Genomic DNA, 21,830 nt, shown 5'->3' with positions numbered 1-21,830 from the left:
TCTTCAAAATTATTTGATGTGGTTCAAGAAACAAGATTGGTTTTTTTGTTTGTTTGTTTAAGTCACTATATTCTGATTGTGGGACAAAGCTGATGCTTTTTGCTGGGGGAATTAGATACTTATTAAAACCTGGCTTTGAATAGCTTCTGAACTTCTTCCACCCCCAAATACCTGTTGTATACAGATCACTTTGAGCCACTTTGGTGGCTCATTACCGACATGGAATGGGTTGGGCAGGGTGTGACTATCCAAGGATAGGTTGGAGTTAAGAATCTCTATGTAGCATGTATAGTTTTAAAAAGTGCCAGTGATCCCAAAAGCTTTTCCCCTGAAAGATGTTCTTTGTCCAACAAAGCATGCCCTCACTCCCACTCCCAGCTTATTCTGAGAATCACTGGTTGAAGAAAAAGGAAAATTTCAAAATAAGGAATTAATTTGAATGAATATTTTGAATGAAAATATGTAACAGTGATATTCCTCAGGGATCAATAAAATGAATCAACATTTCCTCACAGTGAAAATATACAGCAAAAATTCCAAGTTTGCAGATTATGCTAACATCTTTAAATTAGTGAAATAAGTGAATGATAATAAAATGCAGTCAGACAGAACATATGTATATAGGTAAGCAGAAAATTGGCAGATGAGTTTGAATGTAATATATTTTATAATAAAATTTAAATTATATGTATAAGATAAAAGGCTCTGAATAATAACTTCCTCACAAAAAAGGCACTAAGAAATCACTTTGGATGTTTTCCTAAAGATAATATCTTAGTGTGCAATTGTAGCCAAAAGACCAATAAAGTAACGGGCATCATCAGGAAGAAAGTAAGACACAAAACAGAACATATTATAATAGTTCTGCGTAAACATGATATATCTACATCTGGAATACAGATGTTGTCTTCTTTGCTTAGCGTTAATAAAGGCTACACAGTACAATGGAAATATCCTAGAATTAGAATGAATGAGTGATATAAGACATATATGACGCTAAAAAAATTTGGGATATGATCTATAATAATAAATATTTAAGATGAACCATATTCAATGTTTATGAAATCATAATAATATGGATAAGAAGAACACAGACTTATTAGCCATCTCATGAAATTGTAGGACTAGCGTGCATTTCTTAAAGCCTTAATATGCTAGAAGCAAGGCAGAGAAAGAGATGTGCTACATTACACAGCAAACAGAAAACACGAGAAAGTTTTTATGCATGGAAGTGTTGAACACTCAAAATATAAATAAGGTAAAGCGAGGTTTTGCCAAAACTAAAAAGGAAAAACCTACAACTGGTTAAAAAAGTAGAAATTTTGGAGCTTGTCTCTACTTTTTTGAGTTGGCATCATGAAACATAATCTGAGATGAACTATTGTTTGAATGAACCATGGAATTTTGTGCTTTCTTATCTAATTAGATAAACTCCAAAAGCATAATCAAAATTATAAGGAAACTTAACAAATACTTCCAGTTTAATCTTTTAATCTTAGCTCTTCTGCTGCTTAGTATGATTAGGAAACTCATTAATTCCTTAAGCCTGGAATAATTACTAACTTTCATTTGCTGATTTATGACACACTAGTTACAAGGGGTTTATGTATCATTCTATCTACTTCAGCATTTAATGAGAGCCTTCCAAGTACTAGGGATTGCCAGAAGTATAAGATAGTCTCCACAAATGGCTTAAAATTCAGATGATTAAAAAAGTGCTAAAATTATCAATAACAGAAGAATAGAGGTGAGTGTAACTAAAGGTACAGCAATGTGTTGTTCTTAAAGTAAAAGAGATAACAGATCAGAAAACTATGTAAAACATTATGCAGACACTTGAATTTCGTTTGGCTTTGAAAGAAAAGTGACACTCAAGTTAGTGTAAGCTGTTAAAATACTGATCCCAAAGCCTCACCTCAGACCTACTGGATCAGACTTTCTGAGAAGTAAGAACTGGGCATTTGACATTTTTAAAAGAATTCATCACATGATTCCATTCAGCCAATCCATGAGGAAATGTTTGGGAAATACAGAAATGGAGATTCTCTGTAGTTATGCATATGGTGGGCAGAAGCAGACAAAGTACCTGGCAACTTGTATGCGAGAGGAAGACGAGTAAATCAGTTTGTTTGGGGCCAACAGCTCATGTAAGTTGTAAAGGAATAATAGGTGAAAATTGTAAAAGTAGACTGGATTAGATTTTGGAAGGCTTTGAATGCCAAGTATAAGAAGTTTGAATTTGTTTTGCTTTTCAATAGAGTGTACCATTGAAAGTTATACAGCAGAACAGTAACTTTTATAACATGCTCCCTGGAGGCAGGCATCTAGGCAGGAAACTGAAATAATAGTTGAGGTACAAATAATAAGTTCTGGACTGACATGATGGCGATGGGAACAGAAGTGCTAGATACATATTTGGCAACATAGAGTGGGCCAATGTGAGTTTCTAGTAAGAGGTAGGGGGTCTGGATCTCCTTTTTAGTATTGTAAGTATCTTCTGTAAACTCTGATGATTTATTTCTTCCTCTTTTTCCTTTCACTTGAATTTCTGTGAGAAATGTAACTACTCTGCATTAGAACATCACTGTTTAAACTGGTAGCAAAGAATGTGTGCTTAAAAATTCTTAAGAAAATCAATAGCCAAAATGGCATTAAATCATGCTTTAATGCTGATTACCAGCAAGATCTGAAACCACATTGTTTAGAATTCCCTTATGGTCTGGGTGACAAAACATTTAAATACAAGTTAAAGAGGGAGAGAGGAAAGATTACATCAAATGTCTACCACACAGCAAAATTTCACAGGACACATTAATAGTTACAATAGAGGGATGAAGTGGATGTGTGGTTTATCTTCTAAACCGTTGTCTTTATAGATTAGATGAAGCCTAAGATGTCTTAACTTCTAGAGGTACCTGTAAGTAAAATGTTAATGCAACTTTCCATAGCTTCTTTCTTTCACGATCATTTTCCCCTTTCAGATTCATTCTTGGTAGACTTGTACTTATTCCCCTCAAGCAAAATCAAATTCTGCTTTCAGAGAAGATATAGTCACTTATACCACAGTATGAGTATATTTGTGTCTCTATGTTACCTCTCCCAAGTATTTCCGGGATTTCTGAACCTTATCTCAAATCCTATGTAATGAAAATTTTGGTTTCCTATTGAAGATACTTTAGATTTTGGGAAAAGCCAGAAAACAGGAGAGATTTTCTAGGTGGTGAGGAGAGATATTTTTCTCACATATTCTGGGATTATATCATCTGCATCTCTTGTGATAATTTTGGAGCCATTTTTAGAATGTAGTAAAGTGTTGTAAATGCTTTACATGATCAGATAAAAAATAGTTTCTGAATAAAAGTTTAGAAGGTACAGGGAATGCAGAGCAAACAAAGAGAATTTCTTCCTGTCTGATTCAGGGAGAAAACTGCCCGCCTTGTGTTCCAGAGAGGCAATAAATGAGAAGAAAAAGGTCAGTAAATTGGCATAGAAATATAATTCTGTGCAATACAGTTCAAGGATATTCCCATGACATACTATAGTAATATGCCACTGGAATCATCCTATTTGTTAAACAACTGAATAGTTTGTTTCTAATTCTGGCATAGTTCTAACCCTGCTGAAATCAGCTGTTGCAACTTAAATTCTTTAAAAAGGAAACACTGCCATCACTGTACCACACACCAATGTACTTTCTAAAGATTTTCTAATGCTTTGTTTTCTGAATAAATCTCTAAAAGAATGACATGATTCTTTTTACTTCACCTGAAAAGTCATTTAAGTGTTTTTTTACATCATTATAGAATTGATATAGGATTGATAATAACTGTAACTGATGTACCCCTCCCACCACCCACACCCAATGAAATGATGGTGTGGCATCAATACTCTTAAACAAGACATTTCAGTTATATTTGATTCCAGAAATTATGCAATCATTTGTAACTAATTTGAGTTTCATGCCGGTTTGATGGGAATTACACTTCCTCGGTTTCGGTAATAATTTATGTACTTGTATTTCTTTCTTGCTGGCTTTGATTTGATTAGTTTTCTAATTTCTTTTAGTACTTTCCAAGGTTCTGTCTTAGATCTGTTACTTAACAGTTATGGGGCATGCTTTTTGGGGTTAAAGTGATCCAAAGATAAGATTAGTATTATTAACCAAATATATTAATTGTGTTATCTTATAATAGTGGATTCTAGGGTTCACAGGAGAAGTAAAAGAATCTAGAGCCTGCTGGGGGTCGCCATCTCCACAAAGCCCTTTGTGTCACCTACTCTGACTGAAAGATAATAAAGAAACATGAACTCCTTTCCCAAATTCAAACACCAAATTCAAAAGAAAGTGAACTCACTTCTTTCCCAAATTCAAACACTGAATCATTGCCTCCAGGCAACGAAGTCGGCATGTGCACAGAATATCCACCTAATAGTCCTAATCCAAACACTAGCCCGAAAAAAAGAGATCTGTCTTCCATGTTAAGCAGTCACTCTGCTTACCTTCTGGAACAAATTTATTTCAGCCTAAGATAATTTGGTGTTTGTCTGTCTGTTTTCCTATAACTTTTGAAGAAGTCAATTTTAAATAATATGTATATGTTGCTAAAGGTCACCTCCTTTTGGTCTAGGTGGACATTTGAAGACAAAATACTGGCAGCTACATGATGTTAAGTACACGTATCTTATATACTTTTGACATTCTGATAAAACTTAGTTCATTATAGAAGCTGTGTATCAGAAAATGTAGGCCCAATAAACTATCTTAACAATAAATTTAGGACCGAAATACATTTAAAATTGTACACGAGCGGGCGCCTGGGTGGCGCAGTCGGTTAAGCGTCCGACTTCAGCCAGGTCACGATCTCGCGGTCCGTGAGTTCGAGCCCCGCGTCGGGCTCTGGGCTGATGGCTCAGAGCCTGGAGCCTGTTTCCGATTCTGTGTCTCCCTCTCTCTCTGCCCCTCCCCCGTTCATGCTCTGTCTCTCTCTGTCCCAAAAAAATAAATAAACGTTGAAAAAAAAAAAATTGTACACGAGCATTCATTTTCTCATAAGCAATTTATCTACATCAGTCAATGCGAAACTTACATTATTCTGCTTTCAAACATATTTGCTTCAAAGAATTCTTTCTCAGTTAAAGGTAAATACATTTCATTGAGTACTGTCTGTCTATCTATCTATCTATCTATCTATCTATCTATCTATCTATACACAAAACTGCTACTTCTTCCAGAGATACTCTTGAAGAGGAGGCTGAGGGAGATTTTAACAGTTGCTTACAAGCATAAGAATGGTGTGAAGTTGATACATTCATGCAACATTCAACAAATCACTGCGAGCCAATTCTGTGCTAGGCTCAATTGAGAGACAAAACCTCTCCCCTTGGAGAGCTGTACTTGGTAACTAACTCTTCTTCATGTTCATTAAAGAAAGAGCTGAGGGAAATAATTTACTATGCAGCATACTGAAGAAATTCATTGATTCAACATATTGGCAATACCATCAAAATTGAGTAAATGCATCTTTCTAAAGACATACAGAGTAGTTGGTCTCCAAAGATCTTATCACTGTAAAATTTTATGAAGTCAGTGTTTTTTCCCTTCCTTCAAGTCCCTCTTACTCCTGCTATTCGTGCCTTTATTCGTATTATATTTTCTGTTCCTGGAATGAAGAATATTGATGCACAGGCTTAGGGTATCTTTCAGGCTCAGTTGTAATTAGGGAATAGAACCTGTAATGTTTGCTGGCTTTCTTTTATGGACCAACTGTCCACAAAATAGAACTGTTGAATGGTAGGGGTATTGTTAATTATATGTGGACACCTTCCCTTTCAGGTCCAGTTATGACAGTATGTTCATATTGTCTCATCTCCAAACCCTTTTCCTCTAGCCCCTGCCTGTCTGTTGCCCGCCAGATTTTTGTTGCACTCTGACAGTCAGTGAAGAATATAGTTAATCTTATCCCTCCACACATTGGGGTTAGGGATATTAAAAAAATCTTTTGAATTTCAACAACCCAATTAAAAGTGGGCAAAATATCTGAACAGATTTATTACCAAAGGAGATACACAGATAGAAAATAAGCATATGAAAAGATGCTCTATCTTTAAAGATTCTAGCTTTAACTGGGATGAAGATAGACTTGAAAATGGCAAGGTTCCTGAATGAATAATATTCTTTTTTTTTTTAATGTTTATTTATTTTTGAGAGAGACAGAGAGAGAGAGAGAGAGAGAGAGAGAGAGAGAGAGAGTACAAGCCAAGCAGGGGAGGAACAGAGAGAGAGGAAGACACAGAATCTGAAGCAGGCTCCAGGCTCTGAGCTGTGGGCATGGAGCCTGATGTGGGGCTTGAACTCCCGAACTGTGAGATCATGACCTGAGCTGAAGTCAGATGCTTAACTGACTGAGCCACCCAGGTGCCCCTATGAGTAATATTCTTGTTTAATGTACTTTAAAAATCTTTCACAGGGAAATTAAGAGATCTAAAAGTAGGTTGCTTAGAAAAGTATTAAGTAATGTTGGCAGAATCAGTATCCTATCAACTCTGACCTTCTAATCTGTTTTGTCCCATGTGCTATGTCCTCTTATTCCAGAAAATACAAGAATGAAGAAACTAAATTTACCACTCTTTTTTTTCAACTGCAGAGTGGGAAGAGATGTTTTTACAGATCCACAAAGATCTGTAGAAGAATGAACTATGTAAGCTTATGAAATCCTCCCCTCCAAATCAAAAACCAGGGAGTTACTCAGAAAATACATATAGTATGACATTAAGTTAGCCACCAAACTTACTGTACATGGTTTTTTGGTCTACAGTATACCTATTATCACATATAAGACAAATATAAGAATTTGCCTTTTTTGTGGACCTGAATTTATGTTTAAGAGAAGTTTATGTGTATAAGTAAAAATAAATTTGCTTCCTAAGATGTAAAACATACTACATGGACACATCAGATTGTTAATGATTGTGGTAGCCTAATGATAGAGTTAAAAAAAAACATGAGAGGTCAGATCATACAATAAAAAAAGAGACAGTCAAACCATAAAAAAGACTCTGAACTACAGAGAATGAACAGGGCTGCTGGAGGGGAGGTAGGTGGGGGAATGGGTTAAATGGGTGATAGTAGGTATTAAGGAGGACATTTGTGATTAGTACTAGGTGTTGATGTAAGTGATGAATCACAAAATTCTACTACTAAAACTAATATTACACTATATGTTATTAACTGGAACTTAAATAAAAACTTAAAAAATAATAGAACATGAGAAATGAAACAATGTCAAGTAAAGTAGCCATTTAGCCTTGTTAATATTTTTGTCAACAACATGGTCAACAATAGAATCAATTAATTACCTAGGGTGTCACCCTTACAAACTAAAGAACATGCCCCAAATGACTTACCTGTTTTTTTTTTCCCGTGGCTTAATCATTCATAAGTTGATCTAAATATTTTTGCCTATTTATTATTTAAACCTGTTTCATGCTTACAATAAATAGAGGAACCTTGGCATAAATTGCTATTACTTTAAAAAAAATTCTCCACCATCTAATTCCAGCATTTTAGCTGTTTCCCTAACTTTACCTTTTAAAATTTTTTATTAAGAACTTATTTTTAGGGGCACCTGAGCGGCTCAGTGGGTGAAACTTCTGACTTTGGCTCCAGTCATGATCCCCCCGTCCATGGGTTCAAGCTCCATGTCGGGCTCTGTGCTGACAGCTCAGAGCCTGGAGCCTGGTTTGGATTCCGTGTCTCCCTCTCTCTCTGTGCCTCCTGGACTTCAGCTCTGTCTCTCTTCCTCTCACAAAGATAAATAAACATTAATATATATATGTATTTATATATATTAATGTATATTTGTATATTAATATATATGTTAATATATATATTTATACACACACACACACACACACACACACACATATATTTTAAAGCAGCTTTAGGTTCACAGGCCTCCCCCATTGTCAACATCCCCCACCAGAATGGTACATTTGTTACAATTAATGAGCCTGCATTGACACATTGTAATCACCCAAAGTCCATAGTTTACTTCAGGGTTTACTCTTGGTGTTGCACACTATGGGTTTGGACATGTATCCATTATGTTTTCATACAGAGTATTTTTACCACTTTAAAAACCCTCTGTTCTTTGCCTATTTACTCCTCTCACTTACCTGCAACCCCTGGCAACCAGTAGCCTTTTTACTATCTCCACAGTTTTGCCTTTTCCAGAATGTCATAGAGTTGGAATGTCATACAGCATGTGGCGCAGCCTTTTCAGATTGGCCTTTTTCACTTGGTAATATGCACTTAGGGTTCCTCCGTGTCTTTTCATGAGTTGATAAGGATAAAAATATTTAGTTGTTTCATCACACAAAAATCCCCCTATCCCAGTCCCTTGGTATTTCTTTTCCCTGAACCTTTTAAACTTTATATTTTAAAGATTGAGAAGATATATATATAATGTAAAATTATATATATATATAATATATATTATATATAAATATACAAAATATATTTTATATAATTATATAATTTTAATATATTTAATATTTAAATTTATTTAATATTTAAAATATATTTTTATTTTTATATAATTAAATTATATAAATTTAATATTTAAATTTATATAAATAAATTATATAATTAAATTATATTTTAAATATAATTAAAATATATAAATATATAAAGTATATATAAAATTATATATATATTAACATAGGTGAGCTAGTATGACAACTAAAAATAATTTTAAAGTTGAAGATGAGGGAGACAATAGTTCAATGATTATTAGACCAATCAGAACATTTAATTATGTCCTTGACCAAATATACTGTTCTGTGCACATTAAAACTAAGAACTGGTATCAGCAAATAATCAAAGAATAACTTTTAAAAAAGTTCTTTCTGTTGTAGTTTACTTATTTAGAGAGAGAAACAGAGAGAGAGAGAGAGAGAGAGAGAGAGAGAGAGAGAATCCCAAGTGGGCTCCACACTATTAGCACTGAACCCATCATGGGGCTCAATCTCACAGACTGTGAGACCATGACCTGAGCCAAAATCAAGAGTCAGACATTTAACTGACTGAGCCACTAAGGTGCCCCTAATAACTTTTTTTAAATGTTAAATTATTTTTATGATTTTCTGTCAAGGCTTTATTGTTGAATGAGAAACCTTAACCATTACACACACACACACACACACACACACACACGTAATGGTATACATATATATGTATTATATATTATTCTATTTATATACATGCTATTATATAATATATAATTACTTCCTGAAACTACCATATATAGACAAAACATTAAAATATATCCACATTTCTTATTAGATACAATATTTTATGAGTATTTAAAAATTTTGTATACATTTTCTTTTGAAATTATTTGGCCTAAAGTAACTCATTTAGTTTAGGATTAGCTATAAATTTTCTGCAACTATTGTACATTCTCAGGACATTCCTGCTTGTGACCAAGGTCTAGCTGATGTTATTAAGTGGTGTCCCAGGGCAACCCTCAGAAATCTTCCATGAAGGGCAGCTAGCAGAATCCCTTTGCACCCACATTTTCTTCCTTTATTTCACACTCCACCTGGAATGTGTGTTCTACCTTATATTATGAGAACAAAGTGGTTGTGGAACAGTGAGCTGAATGGAGCCTGGAAACTCCCAAATGTTTTGTGGAGCAGAGTTGTCACCTCTCCCAATGTTTATTGCATGTGGAAATAAATGGTTTGTTCCAACCAAACCTAATCTTAACTAATGCATTCTTTATAAAATGCACAGAAAACTCCAGGAGCCTATTTTTTCAGTTATTCTAAAGTCCCAGGCAGAAAGGCAAGTCCTACTTTCAACACTATCGTTAACAGCCAGGTGTTTACTTTCATAGCTTTTTTTTTTTTTTTTTTTTCACTTCTAAAGTCATGAGATTAAAGCAGCAGAAGAAATGAAAAAAACAACACCTGTGCTCTCATGTCTTTCATGTTCCTATTCAGAACTTCAGTGTCACTAGGGATCTTCCTTCTGGTGCTGTCATTCATTCCCACCTGTGTCAGCATTCATTTAGCGCAATGAGTCTTCACCAGTGTTTCTTTATGTCTTGATACACATGTGAGGAATACCCCCCCCCCCCCCCACTTCCCCCAGGAAGCTGTCTCCAACCTGTGTTCCACTGCTTTCTAGTCGGGGAATGACTTAATTTCCACTAGCTTTTCTCCTTATTGTTACAAAAAGCATGAGATGCTGTTGCCAATGCTTCTCTGAAAGACCAGACTCACCATTGTTGGTTAGAACAGCAAAACTATTCATTTCTAAAGAAAACAGTTTATTGGGCACTTAACTATGCTCAGCATTCTGCATGTATGTTTTCTTTCTCTTCTACCTCAATTTGTTCCTTTTGCTATATTCTTAATGATAGCTTGGATTCCTTAGACTCTTTAGATTTTTTTCTTTCTGGTTTCCCCTCTGAATTAGGTTTTGTTGTTGTTGTTGTTTGTTTTGTTTTTGTTTTGTTTTGTTTTGTTTTGTTTTTTTAATCCCCTCTAAAAATGCTTATCTTCTCTAATAAGCTGTAGCTTGGAAAAAAATTAGAAAAAAAAAATCTTAAGCCTTTTCACTTTCACATCTAGCCAAGAAAAGCAACTTATATTTATATTACACTTAATTGGGGACTATTCAGACAGAAGGACAAAAACAACAAATGTGTCCCAAGCCACTCCAAATAGTTCCCTTGGTGTCCTTACATCCTGGAATTTTTCCCAGCAAGCTGCCGAGTTCCGGGAAGCATTTTTTTTGATTCCTTCTGGCTGATCCCCTTGTAGTGAAGAGGACCAGTTAGGAAGTGGAACATTACTGGAATGAACCACCTCGATGCCAAACATAGCTCTTCTCCGCAAATATGATAGAACACAAATACTCAACACATACTTGGTAGCAATGCTTAAAATTATTTCTATCCCATTTACTCATTCCTCTTGCTATGCCCATTTCCTCAACTTCTAGGCCCAATGGATGTTGAGGCTAAGACATAAGGATAGGAGTTGGAGAAGACAAAGATCATTTCAAATCTGGCTAATTTTGAGAATGAGTACAAGGAGAAGAGTTAGGGAGATGCTATGTCTCCTGGGGTGGGACTGATAATGTGGTTGAGTTTTACAATGATACTGAGTTTAAAAATTTTTTTTTTCAACGTTTATTTATTTTTGGGACAGAGAGAGACAGAGCATGAACGGGGGAGGGGCAGAGAGAGAGGGAGACACAGAATCGGAAACAGGCTCCAGGCTCTGAGCCATCAGCCCAGAGGCCGACGCGGGGCTCGAACTCACGGACCGCGAGATCGTGACCTGGCTGAAGTCAGACGCTTAACCGACTGCGCCACCCAGGCGCCCCGATACTGAGTTTAAAGTGACGGCAGTTTTCCACATCTTGTTCCTAAATTCAGCATGCATAAATCACATGTGATCTAAATCCACAATGAAATTCTAGTTGTGCTAGATGTGTAGGATTAACAGAATTGTTTGTTAACAATAGAAAATAATTTTGCATAGCATTACAGTATTTCAGAAAACATGAGGTGTTTAAAAATGTGGTGAAAATGTGTTTTCACTTTCTTTAGTGTTTAATATTTACACAGTGTTCCCAGTGATAAAGAGGAAGATCTGTAGGTGTCACTTGAAGTATCCTCACATGTGCTCCCTTATTACTGCTTCCTTCTTTAATCTATAGTCTACAACCACATGCTAGAATTTAATCATTTTCTATGCTCTCATCAGAACACTGAGGTCTTCAAAAGATGTAGCAAATCATAAGCAGGTCTTAAGTTTTACTAGTGGCAATGATATTATAAAACATGCATTGAAGCATAATTATTATTTACACTTAGTGTCTTCCTCTATTGATAAAGTGGAATCACTGAACTCTATGAATGTATTGTGGAAATGAGAATTCTTTGGTTTGATGTGGATAGAGAGTTCCTCAGTTCTCTTTCCTTATCATTGTTTTTCATTTTGAATTTGCTTATTATTATGACTTCCTAGATTCATGAAATAATGAAAGATAATGGCAATGTATTTTATCCAGTAGCTTTTCAATCGTATTATTATCAACTACTTATGAAAGCATAGCTTAATTGTGACCAAAATCTTGATAATTATTTCATTTGTTGATGCCAGTAGTTGTTATAAATGAGGTCTTTGACTACTCTCCATCTGCCTTTTAGTAAAATCGGGGTATATAATGAAATAGTTTATTGAATTTTTAATAACACCAAACAATTCAATTCACAAGTCATTGTTTACATCTACAGACAGAAAGCTATTTTTCCTATCCTGACTCTAAGAAAGAAAATAAAAATTATGCTATTAAAAACCAAATGATTTGTTCATCTGACATTTTAGAATGAAATAAATTATTCAATTTTAACTTTTGGAGTTATGAAATCAGGGCTGTTTTCCTTAATTTGTGTCCTCAAATTACTCTAGGATTTATACATTCTGACAATGCTTCATAAATACTTTAAAAGATTAATATCCATTCCTTTGCACTTTCTTCATAGACCTGAGTTTATATGAACAGCCCAAGAACTCTCAACTGGATAACCTCTTGTCAGCGCTAAGCATAGCATGCTGGGAAAAAGGCCTGTATGCAGCATACATGTGACACAGATAACAAATATTAGCTAGGCTGCATTAATCCTGACGAAGTGGGTATTGATTTTATTCTCCAGATAGGAAAATTGAAGTGAAAAGAATAAAGAAGAGGATGAAGCAAAGGCATGGAATAAGAAATCAGATTTTCCTTTAACTGAGTGAATATTTTGGAAAACAGCTTTTAGAGACTTGACATAACGCATATAGTTTTCACTTGTAACCTTCTTTGCATATTATTAGGCACAGGGAAGCGAATGTCTCATGGTTACACCTTCATGTTCAAAGTATAATTAACAGCAGTTATTTAAAGAGGTCTGCTAAACTTTTAATTCCTACATTGTTTTAAAAATTTTCTTGAGATTTTACTGCATTTATATGAGTCATTAAAATATAGCATTGGAGGAAAAGATGTGTAATAAAAGAAAATAGTAGGTTAACATTCTGTGGTAACTGTATGTGTTGTAGAAACAATTTCAACAAAGATTAAAAATCAGAAAGGTATAGTGTTATAAAATATCATATAAGCAAGATTCATAATTGGGTTTTAAATAGTCTTTCATGTATCAAAAAACTCACTATCTCTTTAAAATATTTAATCTTTTTTAGGGCAGTAGTTCTGTTACCATCATTTACAATTGCTTTCATTGATTTTTGTTAAATTTCAGTACATTCCAGAGATTTTCTGTTAGCAATAATTTATAAGATAAAGTTTAAGAGAAAAGTAAAGATTATTAGTTTATTATACATTTTCATGGTATGTAATGATTGAAAGCCACTGTCTGGGTTCAAATTTCCCTTCTGCCACTTATTAGCTGAGAGAATCTGGGCAAATTATACAACTTCTCTGTGCTTGGGCTTCTCGATCTGTAAAATGGGAATAACTACAGTACTTGCCTCATAGCCTTGGTGACAAGTAGATGAGTTAGTGCATAGGAGCCTTGGAATAATGCTTTATGTGGTAGGAGATCAATAAACATTAGCTGATATCATGATGATTATTATGATAGTAAGTTAGAGATGTAATTCTGGGGAAGAAAAAGCTAAATCCTTTGAATCCAGATATCTTTTTCTACAAAATAAAAAATAAATAGTTTAAACTTCCCATGTTTAATAAGGACTATCCTTGTATTTGTATGTGTAATATGGGTAGGTGGTCTCAGGCTGAGTAAACACGCACATTAATGATTTTAATAACTTCCAATTGAAAAAGAAATAAGAACAAATTGTCATTCTTGGATGATCTGCAAAGCTGAGTGAATAACTGACTTATCTTTCTGTGATTCCTTGCAGATATCATGGAAATCAGGACAGTGGCAGTTGGAATTGTGGCAATCAAAGGAGTGGAAAGTGAATACTATCTTGCAATGAATAAGGAAGGAAAACTCTATGCAAAGGTATTGATAATTGATAGCTTAGACTTAATTTTTCAAACTTATTTTTGTCAAAAACATCTTGCCTTTCTGGAAAGGAAAAATGGAACTAATTTTTCTTCAGTCATATAATTTAATGATTTCATTAAAATACTTCATATTCAAGCATTGAGGAAAAAAAACATTTTCTGCAGGACCTTGGACAAATTGCTTAAGCTCTCTGGGCTTTGGTGTCTTCATTTGTAAAATGAGTTACGTTAACCAACCTCTCAGGATACTGCCAGCTCTGAAATTCCATGTGTGCTTTAGATACTTAAAACCTAAAATTTCCATCTGTCAGTAGTATTAAAGCTCTTTTTGTTAAGGTTCACCCAATCTGCACATTGCTGACATGAAAATTCTTGGGAAAAAAAATTCAGAAGTTTGTTTATCAACATCAGTCTCACAATCGTGGCCTTTGAACTGTGAGCATTCACATTGTTCCTACTTTATTACAATATGAAACATGTAACAGTTCATCCCACCATAATAAAATATAATTGAGTTTCCTTTGTATTCCCATAGTCCAGCACAATACCTGGCACAGGCTAATTACATAATAATCTAGGTTTAATTGAATGAATGAATGAATGAATGGTTGGATGGATGAACAAATTAACTTAAATTCCATCACCATTGCAGGCAGCGTAGTAACAAATGAAGAAGAGTTGTGAAATATGTCCTTCAGCTGAGGGAGGGAGACGCTTTGCTAATTATATCAAATTCTCAGCAGTTAGGGAATAAGTGATTTGGGAATGATATTTGGTAATATCAGAGCTGCTCATTAGGGGGAAACAGCTCCTCATACTAAAGAATTGTAAAAACTGACTGCCAAAAAAAGTTAGATATTTGAAAATGTGTTGGATAACTAAATATGTATCATTTTATCTTTTAAAAAAATTTTAAGATGCCTATTTTTTTTGCAAATATGCTAATTTATATCTAACAAACTGCATTAGGCCAGCTCAAAAAAAAAGTTATATATGATTTAATTCTACTAAAGATTACTGCTTACTCTTTGTTTAATTGAGCACCTCTAAAAATCATTTGGATAATGTTGTTTATTATTTTAACAGAAAGAATGCAATGAAGATTGCAACTTCAAAGAATTAATTCTGGAAAACCATTACAATACATATGCATCAGCTAAATGGACACACAGCGGAGGAGAAATGTTTGTTGCTTTAAATCAAAAAGGGGTTCCTGTAAGGGGGAAGAAAACAAAGAAAGAACAAAAAACAGCCCACTTTCTTCCTATGGCAATAACATAATCATATATGGTATAAAAGAAACCAGTTCCAGCAGGGAGATTTCTTTAAGTGGACTGTTTTCTTTCTTTTCTTTTCTTTTCTTTTTTTTTTTAAGTAACCAAGAAAGGCTGGAAAACTACTGAAAAACTGATCAAGCTGGACTTGCGCATGTATGTTTATTTTAAGAGACTGCATTAAAGAAAGATTTGAAAAATATACACAAAATCAGATTTAGTAACTAAAAGTTGTAAAAAATTGTAAAGCTGGTTGTACAATCATGATGTTAGTAATAGTAATGTTTTTTCTTAAATTAATTTACCCTTAAGAGTATGTTAGATTTGATTATCTGATAATGATTATTTAAATATTCCTATCTGCTTATAAAATGGCTGCTATAATAATAATAATGCAGATGATGTTATATAAGATATGTCAGACCTAAGGCTGCTGCAATGATTTGTCAGATAATCAAGCCAACACTAACTATGGAAGATGAGCAGTATCTGAAAGACTTTTTAGTGGCAGTTGTAAGCCACTTAAATTCTAATAAGAAAAGAAAGAATATTCTTAAAAATTCTATTATGGAATGGAGTCAAATAAGTAGTTTTACAAAAGTATAGTATTAGAATATGCTTGTACCTATTAACAAGAAGAAAATTCCTAATGCTGCTCATATGGAAAGGGTATTGCTAAAAGGATGTTTTCAAAAATCTTGTATATAAAATAGCAATAATGATGATAATACTGTATTTCATCTCACTTGCCACAAAAATAACATTTTATAATCCCTAAAAGTAAAACTGAAAAACCTTTAAGTTTTGTTTCAAGTAATATAATCTATCTTTTGTATAATTCATATTTGGGAATATGACTTTTAATAATGTTCTTCCCACCAATAATCATGCTTTTTCTCTGTGGTTACAGCATTAAACTCTATTTTAAGTTGTATTTGAACTTTATTGTTTTGTTATTTAAGTTTATGTTATTTATAAAAAAAAACCTTAATAAGCTGTATCTGTTTCATATGCTTTTAATTCTAAAGCAATAACAAAACCATCTGGCTCAACTACAAGGTTCCCCTCCCTCCCCCCATGACCAATATCAAGTTTAGTACACAGTACTTGGGCCAGCAAATCCTGGATGGCAGACAAAAATGACAGCCTGCAGCAAGTCTTACAATAGATGTCTCACAGGGAACAATACAAAAATGTAAAATATGTTTTGCCACATACTGTTGTCAATTACATTGGATGATATAAGTAAAATCACTGCAGATAAAAGGACTTAAAATTGTTAAAGTTAGAATATATTTGAGTTCATGAGTAAAAAAGTGCCATATTTTTAAAATATGCATATTAGAGTTAGTAATTTTTCTAATCTAGAAATTTCTGCCATTCAAAATATTGCCACATTGGAAGTTGTTTTCCTTTTAGATGGCAAGAGCACAAAATAGAATATATAGTTAGGGATTTGAGGACCTGAATATCATGAAGGCTTGAGGTCAGGCTACAGAGAATAGGCTTATCAGAAAGATAAATTCTACTTCATACTTCTTCAATTGGCAGATCTGGGTAGCATTGTATGTGTTCACCAATAGGAGGTCAACATTTATCTAAATTAAACTATTGGAATTTTAATCATTGTGATTTTAATTTCAAAATATTTGTCATCAAATTCCTTTATTTTATATAAATATTATCTACTACTACATTAATAGGCAAAAGTTACACAAAAAGGCTAAAGCCGACAGGAACAGACTCATTTGATCTTCTTATGGCTCATCTATATGACCAGGTGACAGGAAACTAGAAAGAATTGTCTTTCCTCAGCTAGGGGACATTTATGAATGATATTCTGAACTGTTATCTGATTCAAGGGGCTTGCTAGCCTAGATTCCTCCCCTAGATCAGCCTTCTGTGGCTGGAGTCTTGTGAAAATACCAAGGGCAGAGGAAAATCTATGTTTCTCATATTCGTTTCCTTAGTGCTTAACAGAGCGTCTATCCATAATCAGTTTTTTATATGCATTCATTCAATGTTTTAATATTAAAGAAAATTCAGAATGGGACTAATCTTACTTGATTTTTAAAATTAGGGCAAACATGATGATATAGAAATCTGAACAGAAATAGTGTATATACATACAAGACATGAACTATGTTAGGACCAAATACTCTTTGTCTATGGATTTATAGTTATAATTAAATCACACAGCAATGCTGAATTAAACCAAATTTAGTGGTAAAGCCAATCTGGTAGTGTTTTTAGAAACACTTTTTAAAAAAATATAATTTATTGTCAAATTGGCTTCCATACAACATCCAGGGCTCATCCCAACAAGTGCCCTCCTCAATGTCCATCACCCACTTTCCCCTCTCCCCTACCCCCCCAATAAACCCTCAGTCTGTTCTCTGTATTTAAGAATCTCTTATGGTTTGCCTTCCTCCCTCTTTAGAAACACTTTTAATTCATTGTTTATACTCTCCTTTTTTTTATCGTGCAAATTTTAGAAAATAAAATCTGTACTAATTATATACATTTAGAATTCTAGAAGCTTAAAACTGCAAGAGGCCTTAGTCCCTTGTATTCACTTGCAGACCAGGAAACTGAGATTGTGATACATCCAAAGTAGCTGGTTAGGTACAGAGCTGTCACAAAAGTCCAGGTCACTTAGCATATGCTTCCCAGTCTTAGATTATTAGCTAGTGGTCTCCTTCTTTAAAAAATTTCTATTGAGATGTTATCTTTATGTTTGCATGCAAATGCAACTTATGTTTTGGCAATTCACTTCATACAGAATAATTAGTCCATGCTGTGATGATGTAACTCAAAAGGAGGAAAGAAATGATGAAATTTCCAATCCTGTTTCCTATTCTACTCTTACATGTATTTATTTACAAATGGAGAGCAGTTATAAACAGAGTAACCTTTTAAAAAATGTTCTTTGAAGGAGAAAATTGGTTAAATACATAGGTTTCCAAGAACAAGAAAGGAAAAAAATTAAATGAAAGAATATGAAATGTTAACAAAAGAAATAATAAAAAGATACTTTCAATGCAATTAATAAACTAAAATATTTTATGTAAAAAAAAAGCCATACTATAAATTATCAGCCTTTAAGTTGACTATAAATTGACCTAATGATAAAAGAGAAGAGATACTGGAGATAAATTCTTAGTTTCTATCTCTTAGAGTTTGCTCCTCTGGTTATCTAGAGTGACAAAAAACATACAGATGAGCCACACGACCAGCTGTAGTAAAGCGATTCTATAACCACAAATAAACAAAATCCATGTGTCTCAAAATTTTCTACTGAAATATCAATAGTAGTAGAAGTAGTAGGAATAATGCAAAGGTAGCACACAAAGTTTCTTGAAAATCTTTTTTCTCTTAAAACTCATGTGCTTTTGCATTTTAATCCATAATACTTTTGTGTTTGCTCTAATATAAAATTCACACGAGTAAGCAAAAGTGATGCATCAGAAAGATGTACAAGGTTTATCATGCAGCTTCATTTACACCACTACCTTAATGCCATATGCTTGGGCATGAGTAAGACACAAGAGATCCCGTACCTTTCATTATCCAACTTTATGCACAGATGGCACATGGCTACAGGAAACCAAAACTTCATCCAACGTTCACTATGAATAAGAGTGGTATTAAAAATACTAACGACCAGTATGAGTGGTTACTGGTCAATTAGAATATGTCACTGATCTATCAGAATAGACACAGGCCACTGTGACTGACTTGTGGGTACCAGATGATTATCAGCCATGATCATTTCTATGCTCACTCTAAAACAGTTTTCAGAGAATATCTATTAATTGGTGTCTATGGTTCGAGTTATTCATGTGCATCTTACTATGAAATAGTTCATTAAAACTTATAACTGTTTCAGCATTGTTGTCAGGCTACTCTTTATCCTACTTCTATATTTATTCAACAAAGCTGCTGCTTCCAATGAGGCTGGTGTTCCTTCAGGCCCACATGTGTTCCCACTCATCCTCTAACTTTGAATAGTTTGTTAAGAAAATTCACTTTCTCTCCAGTGGAGGAGACATGACAAGAAGCAAGAAATAATAAAGTCCTGGTCTCTTACCCAAATCCCTGTATTTACTCTCCCCTGAGAAGATGCCTCTCATATTTTCCTTTTACTTCCTGATAATTATGTGGTTCCAGTTTCCAAATCATCATCATTGAACTTATGAGAACCTATGCAAATTTATTTTCTTTAACATCATCAGAACTTTTGAAATATCATCAGAACAATTTTGAAATATCATCAGAACAATTGAAATATGAGATGAATAGCAACATTTAGCTTGAAGATGGCAGGACTTTCTCTTGAAAAATACAGCCACATGTTAGTTATATATTGTTATATAACAAATTATCATAAAACTTAGTGGCTTAAAACAGCAAATATTTATTATCTCATAAGTTATGAGGTCAGGAACCTGGACATGGTTTAGCTAGGTGTCTCTAGGTAGAGTCTCTCAGAAAGCTACAATCAAGGTGTTCACCAGAACTGTGGAAGTATCTCAAAGCTCAGTTTGGAGAAGGATCCACCTTAGGTCCTTGAAGAGGACCTTAGGTCCTCACTGGTTGTTGGCTCAAAACATCACTTCCTCACCACATAAGCCTTTTCACAGCACTATCTAAAACATGGCAGTTTGTTTCCCACAAAGGAATCAGAGAGTGAGTGAGTGCCCAAAATGGAAGCCACAGTATTTTTATATATAACCTAATCTTGAAAATGATTTCAAGATTTTCTACCTATGTAAGGGAAAGGAATTACACAAAGGCATAAGTACCAAAAAGCAGGGATCATTGGAGGCCATCTTTTTTCTTTTCTTTTTTAACGTTTATTTATTTTTGGGACAGAGAGAGACAGAGCATGAACGGGGGAGGGCCAGCGAGAGAGGGAGACACAGAATCTGAAACAGGCTCCAGGCTCTGAGCTGTCAGCACAGAGTCCGACGCGGGGCTCGAACTCACGGACCGTGAGATCATGACCTGAGCCGAAGTCGGAGGCTTAACCGACTGAGCTACCCAGGCGCCCCACCATTGGAGGCCATCTTAAAGGCTGCCTAACACAAATAATAAATGGGATGTTTTTAAGGTTGCTGCCACAAGACAGGATTCGTTAGGGCCTAATAAGAGTATTTCATGGCTTTCCTTGGTGAGCTATTCAGCAGAGAGAGATGAAGCAGGTATATTCTCTGAGGCAACACTTTTGATACTTCCGTGAGGGATATTGTATGGTCCATTCGTACAAGGATAATTGAGAAAAGGTTGGAACCACATAATTAATTTGAGTTGCACCTCCTTAGAATTCCTAATATAGCTCGAAAACTAACAATATCACTTTACCTCTATATGAAGGAAATGACTAAGCCCTCAGACTCAACCTGAAGGTAATCCTCCCCTCTACTTCTCTACCTCAAGAGAGTAAGATCATATACGTGGTTGAAATTTCTTGAGCCACAGTGAGTTTTATCGTAGAAGGTGGAGGCAATCAGTCACAAGCTGCCTGTGAGGATAAGACCTAAAAATACTTGAAAAACAATCGATTTTAATGCTAAATGCATATTGGAATCACCTGGGATTTTTTTTTTTTTTTTTTTTTTTTTTTTTTTTTAAATAATGAGGCCTAGGCCCAGCCCAGGCCAATTGCACCAGTATTTCTGGGTTGGGGCACAGGCAAGGGTATTTTTTTTTTTTTTTAATTTTTTTTTTTTCAACGTTTATTTATTTTTGGGACAGAGAGAGACAGAGCATGAACGGGGGAGGGGCAGAGAGAGAGGGAGACACAGAATCGGAAACAGGCTCCAGGCTCTGAGCCATCAGCCCAGAGCCCGACGCGGGGCTCGAACTCACGGACCGCGAGATCGTGACCTGGCTGAAGTCGGACGCTTAACCGACTGCGCCACCCAGGCGCCCCAAGGCAAGGGTATTTTTAAAGCTCCTCAGAAGATTCTAATATACCTATGCATTTGAGAACCAATTAGCTAAATGGGGTGGTGGGGGTGAGGGTGGGGGTGGGGAAGGAAACCCCTTCAGGAACTATACTGGATCTTTATCTTTGCTGCTTCCTGAAACACTCTGAAAAGGCTTATGTTGCTTCCCATCTAATTCTCTATTTTTCAAAATGATTTCAAAGTCTGCAGTGCTTCTTGGATCCCTGGTTTCCCTAGATGCCTCTATATTTTTGCTATTCACACCGAAGCTAAAAGGAAATGCAAACACTAGAAAGACAGCTACAACTGTTTTTGCTTTCGACCGATTATGGAGTACAAAGCACACAAAGGGCACCCCAACATACACCATAGTCCTTTTTCAAACAGAGCAGCCACAGTGATTCTGTTAACTTATATTTTAGATCATGCAATTCCTCTGTTAAAAACTGCAATTGTTTTCCATATTATTCAGGATAGAAATCAAAGTTCTTAGAGTTGCCTATGGAGTGGCAATGGAAAAAGTGAGTGATTGAAAACTTAAGATGTTAA

At 34.8% G+C, this 21,830-nt stretch overlaps 2 protein-coding genes across 10 annotated transcripts in view; one reads left to right on the top strand and one right to left on the bottom strand.

The window, feature by feature from the left end:
* The window catches only part of FGF7 (fibroblast growth factor 7), a 57,550-nt gene extending 41,280 nt beyond the window's left edge, over positions 1-16,270 (top strand). For both annotated transcript variants that reach the window (XM_045449795.1, XM_045449796.1), the window contains exons 3-4: positions 13,948-14,051; positions 15,143-16,270. In XM_045449795.1, the coding sequence (XP_045305751.1) occupies positions 13,948-14,051; positions 15,143-15,337 (299 nt within the window). In that variant the 3' untranslated portion in view covers positions 15,338-16,270. The remainder of the gene's footprint in view (positions 1-13,947; positions 14,052-15,142) is intronic.
* Positions 1-21,830, bottom strand: part of FAM227B (family with sequence similarity 227 member B) — a 195,756-nt gene that overhangs the window by 107,798 nt on the left and 66,128 nt on the right. The window lies entirely within an intron of this gene.

The sequence above is a fragment of the Leopardus geoffroyi genome, chromosome B3, assembly GCF_018350155.1.
Source record: "Leopardus geoffroyi isolate Oge1 chromosome B3, O.geoffroyi_Oge1_pat1.0, whole genome shotgun sequence".
Lineage (NCBI taxonomy): Eukaryota > Metazoa > Chordata > Mammalia > Carnivora > Felidae > Leopardus > Leopardus geoffroyi.
Note: the sequence above shows the minus strand (reverse complement) of the source record. Positions and strands in the feature narration are given on the sequence as shown.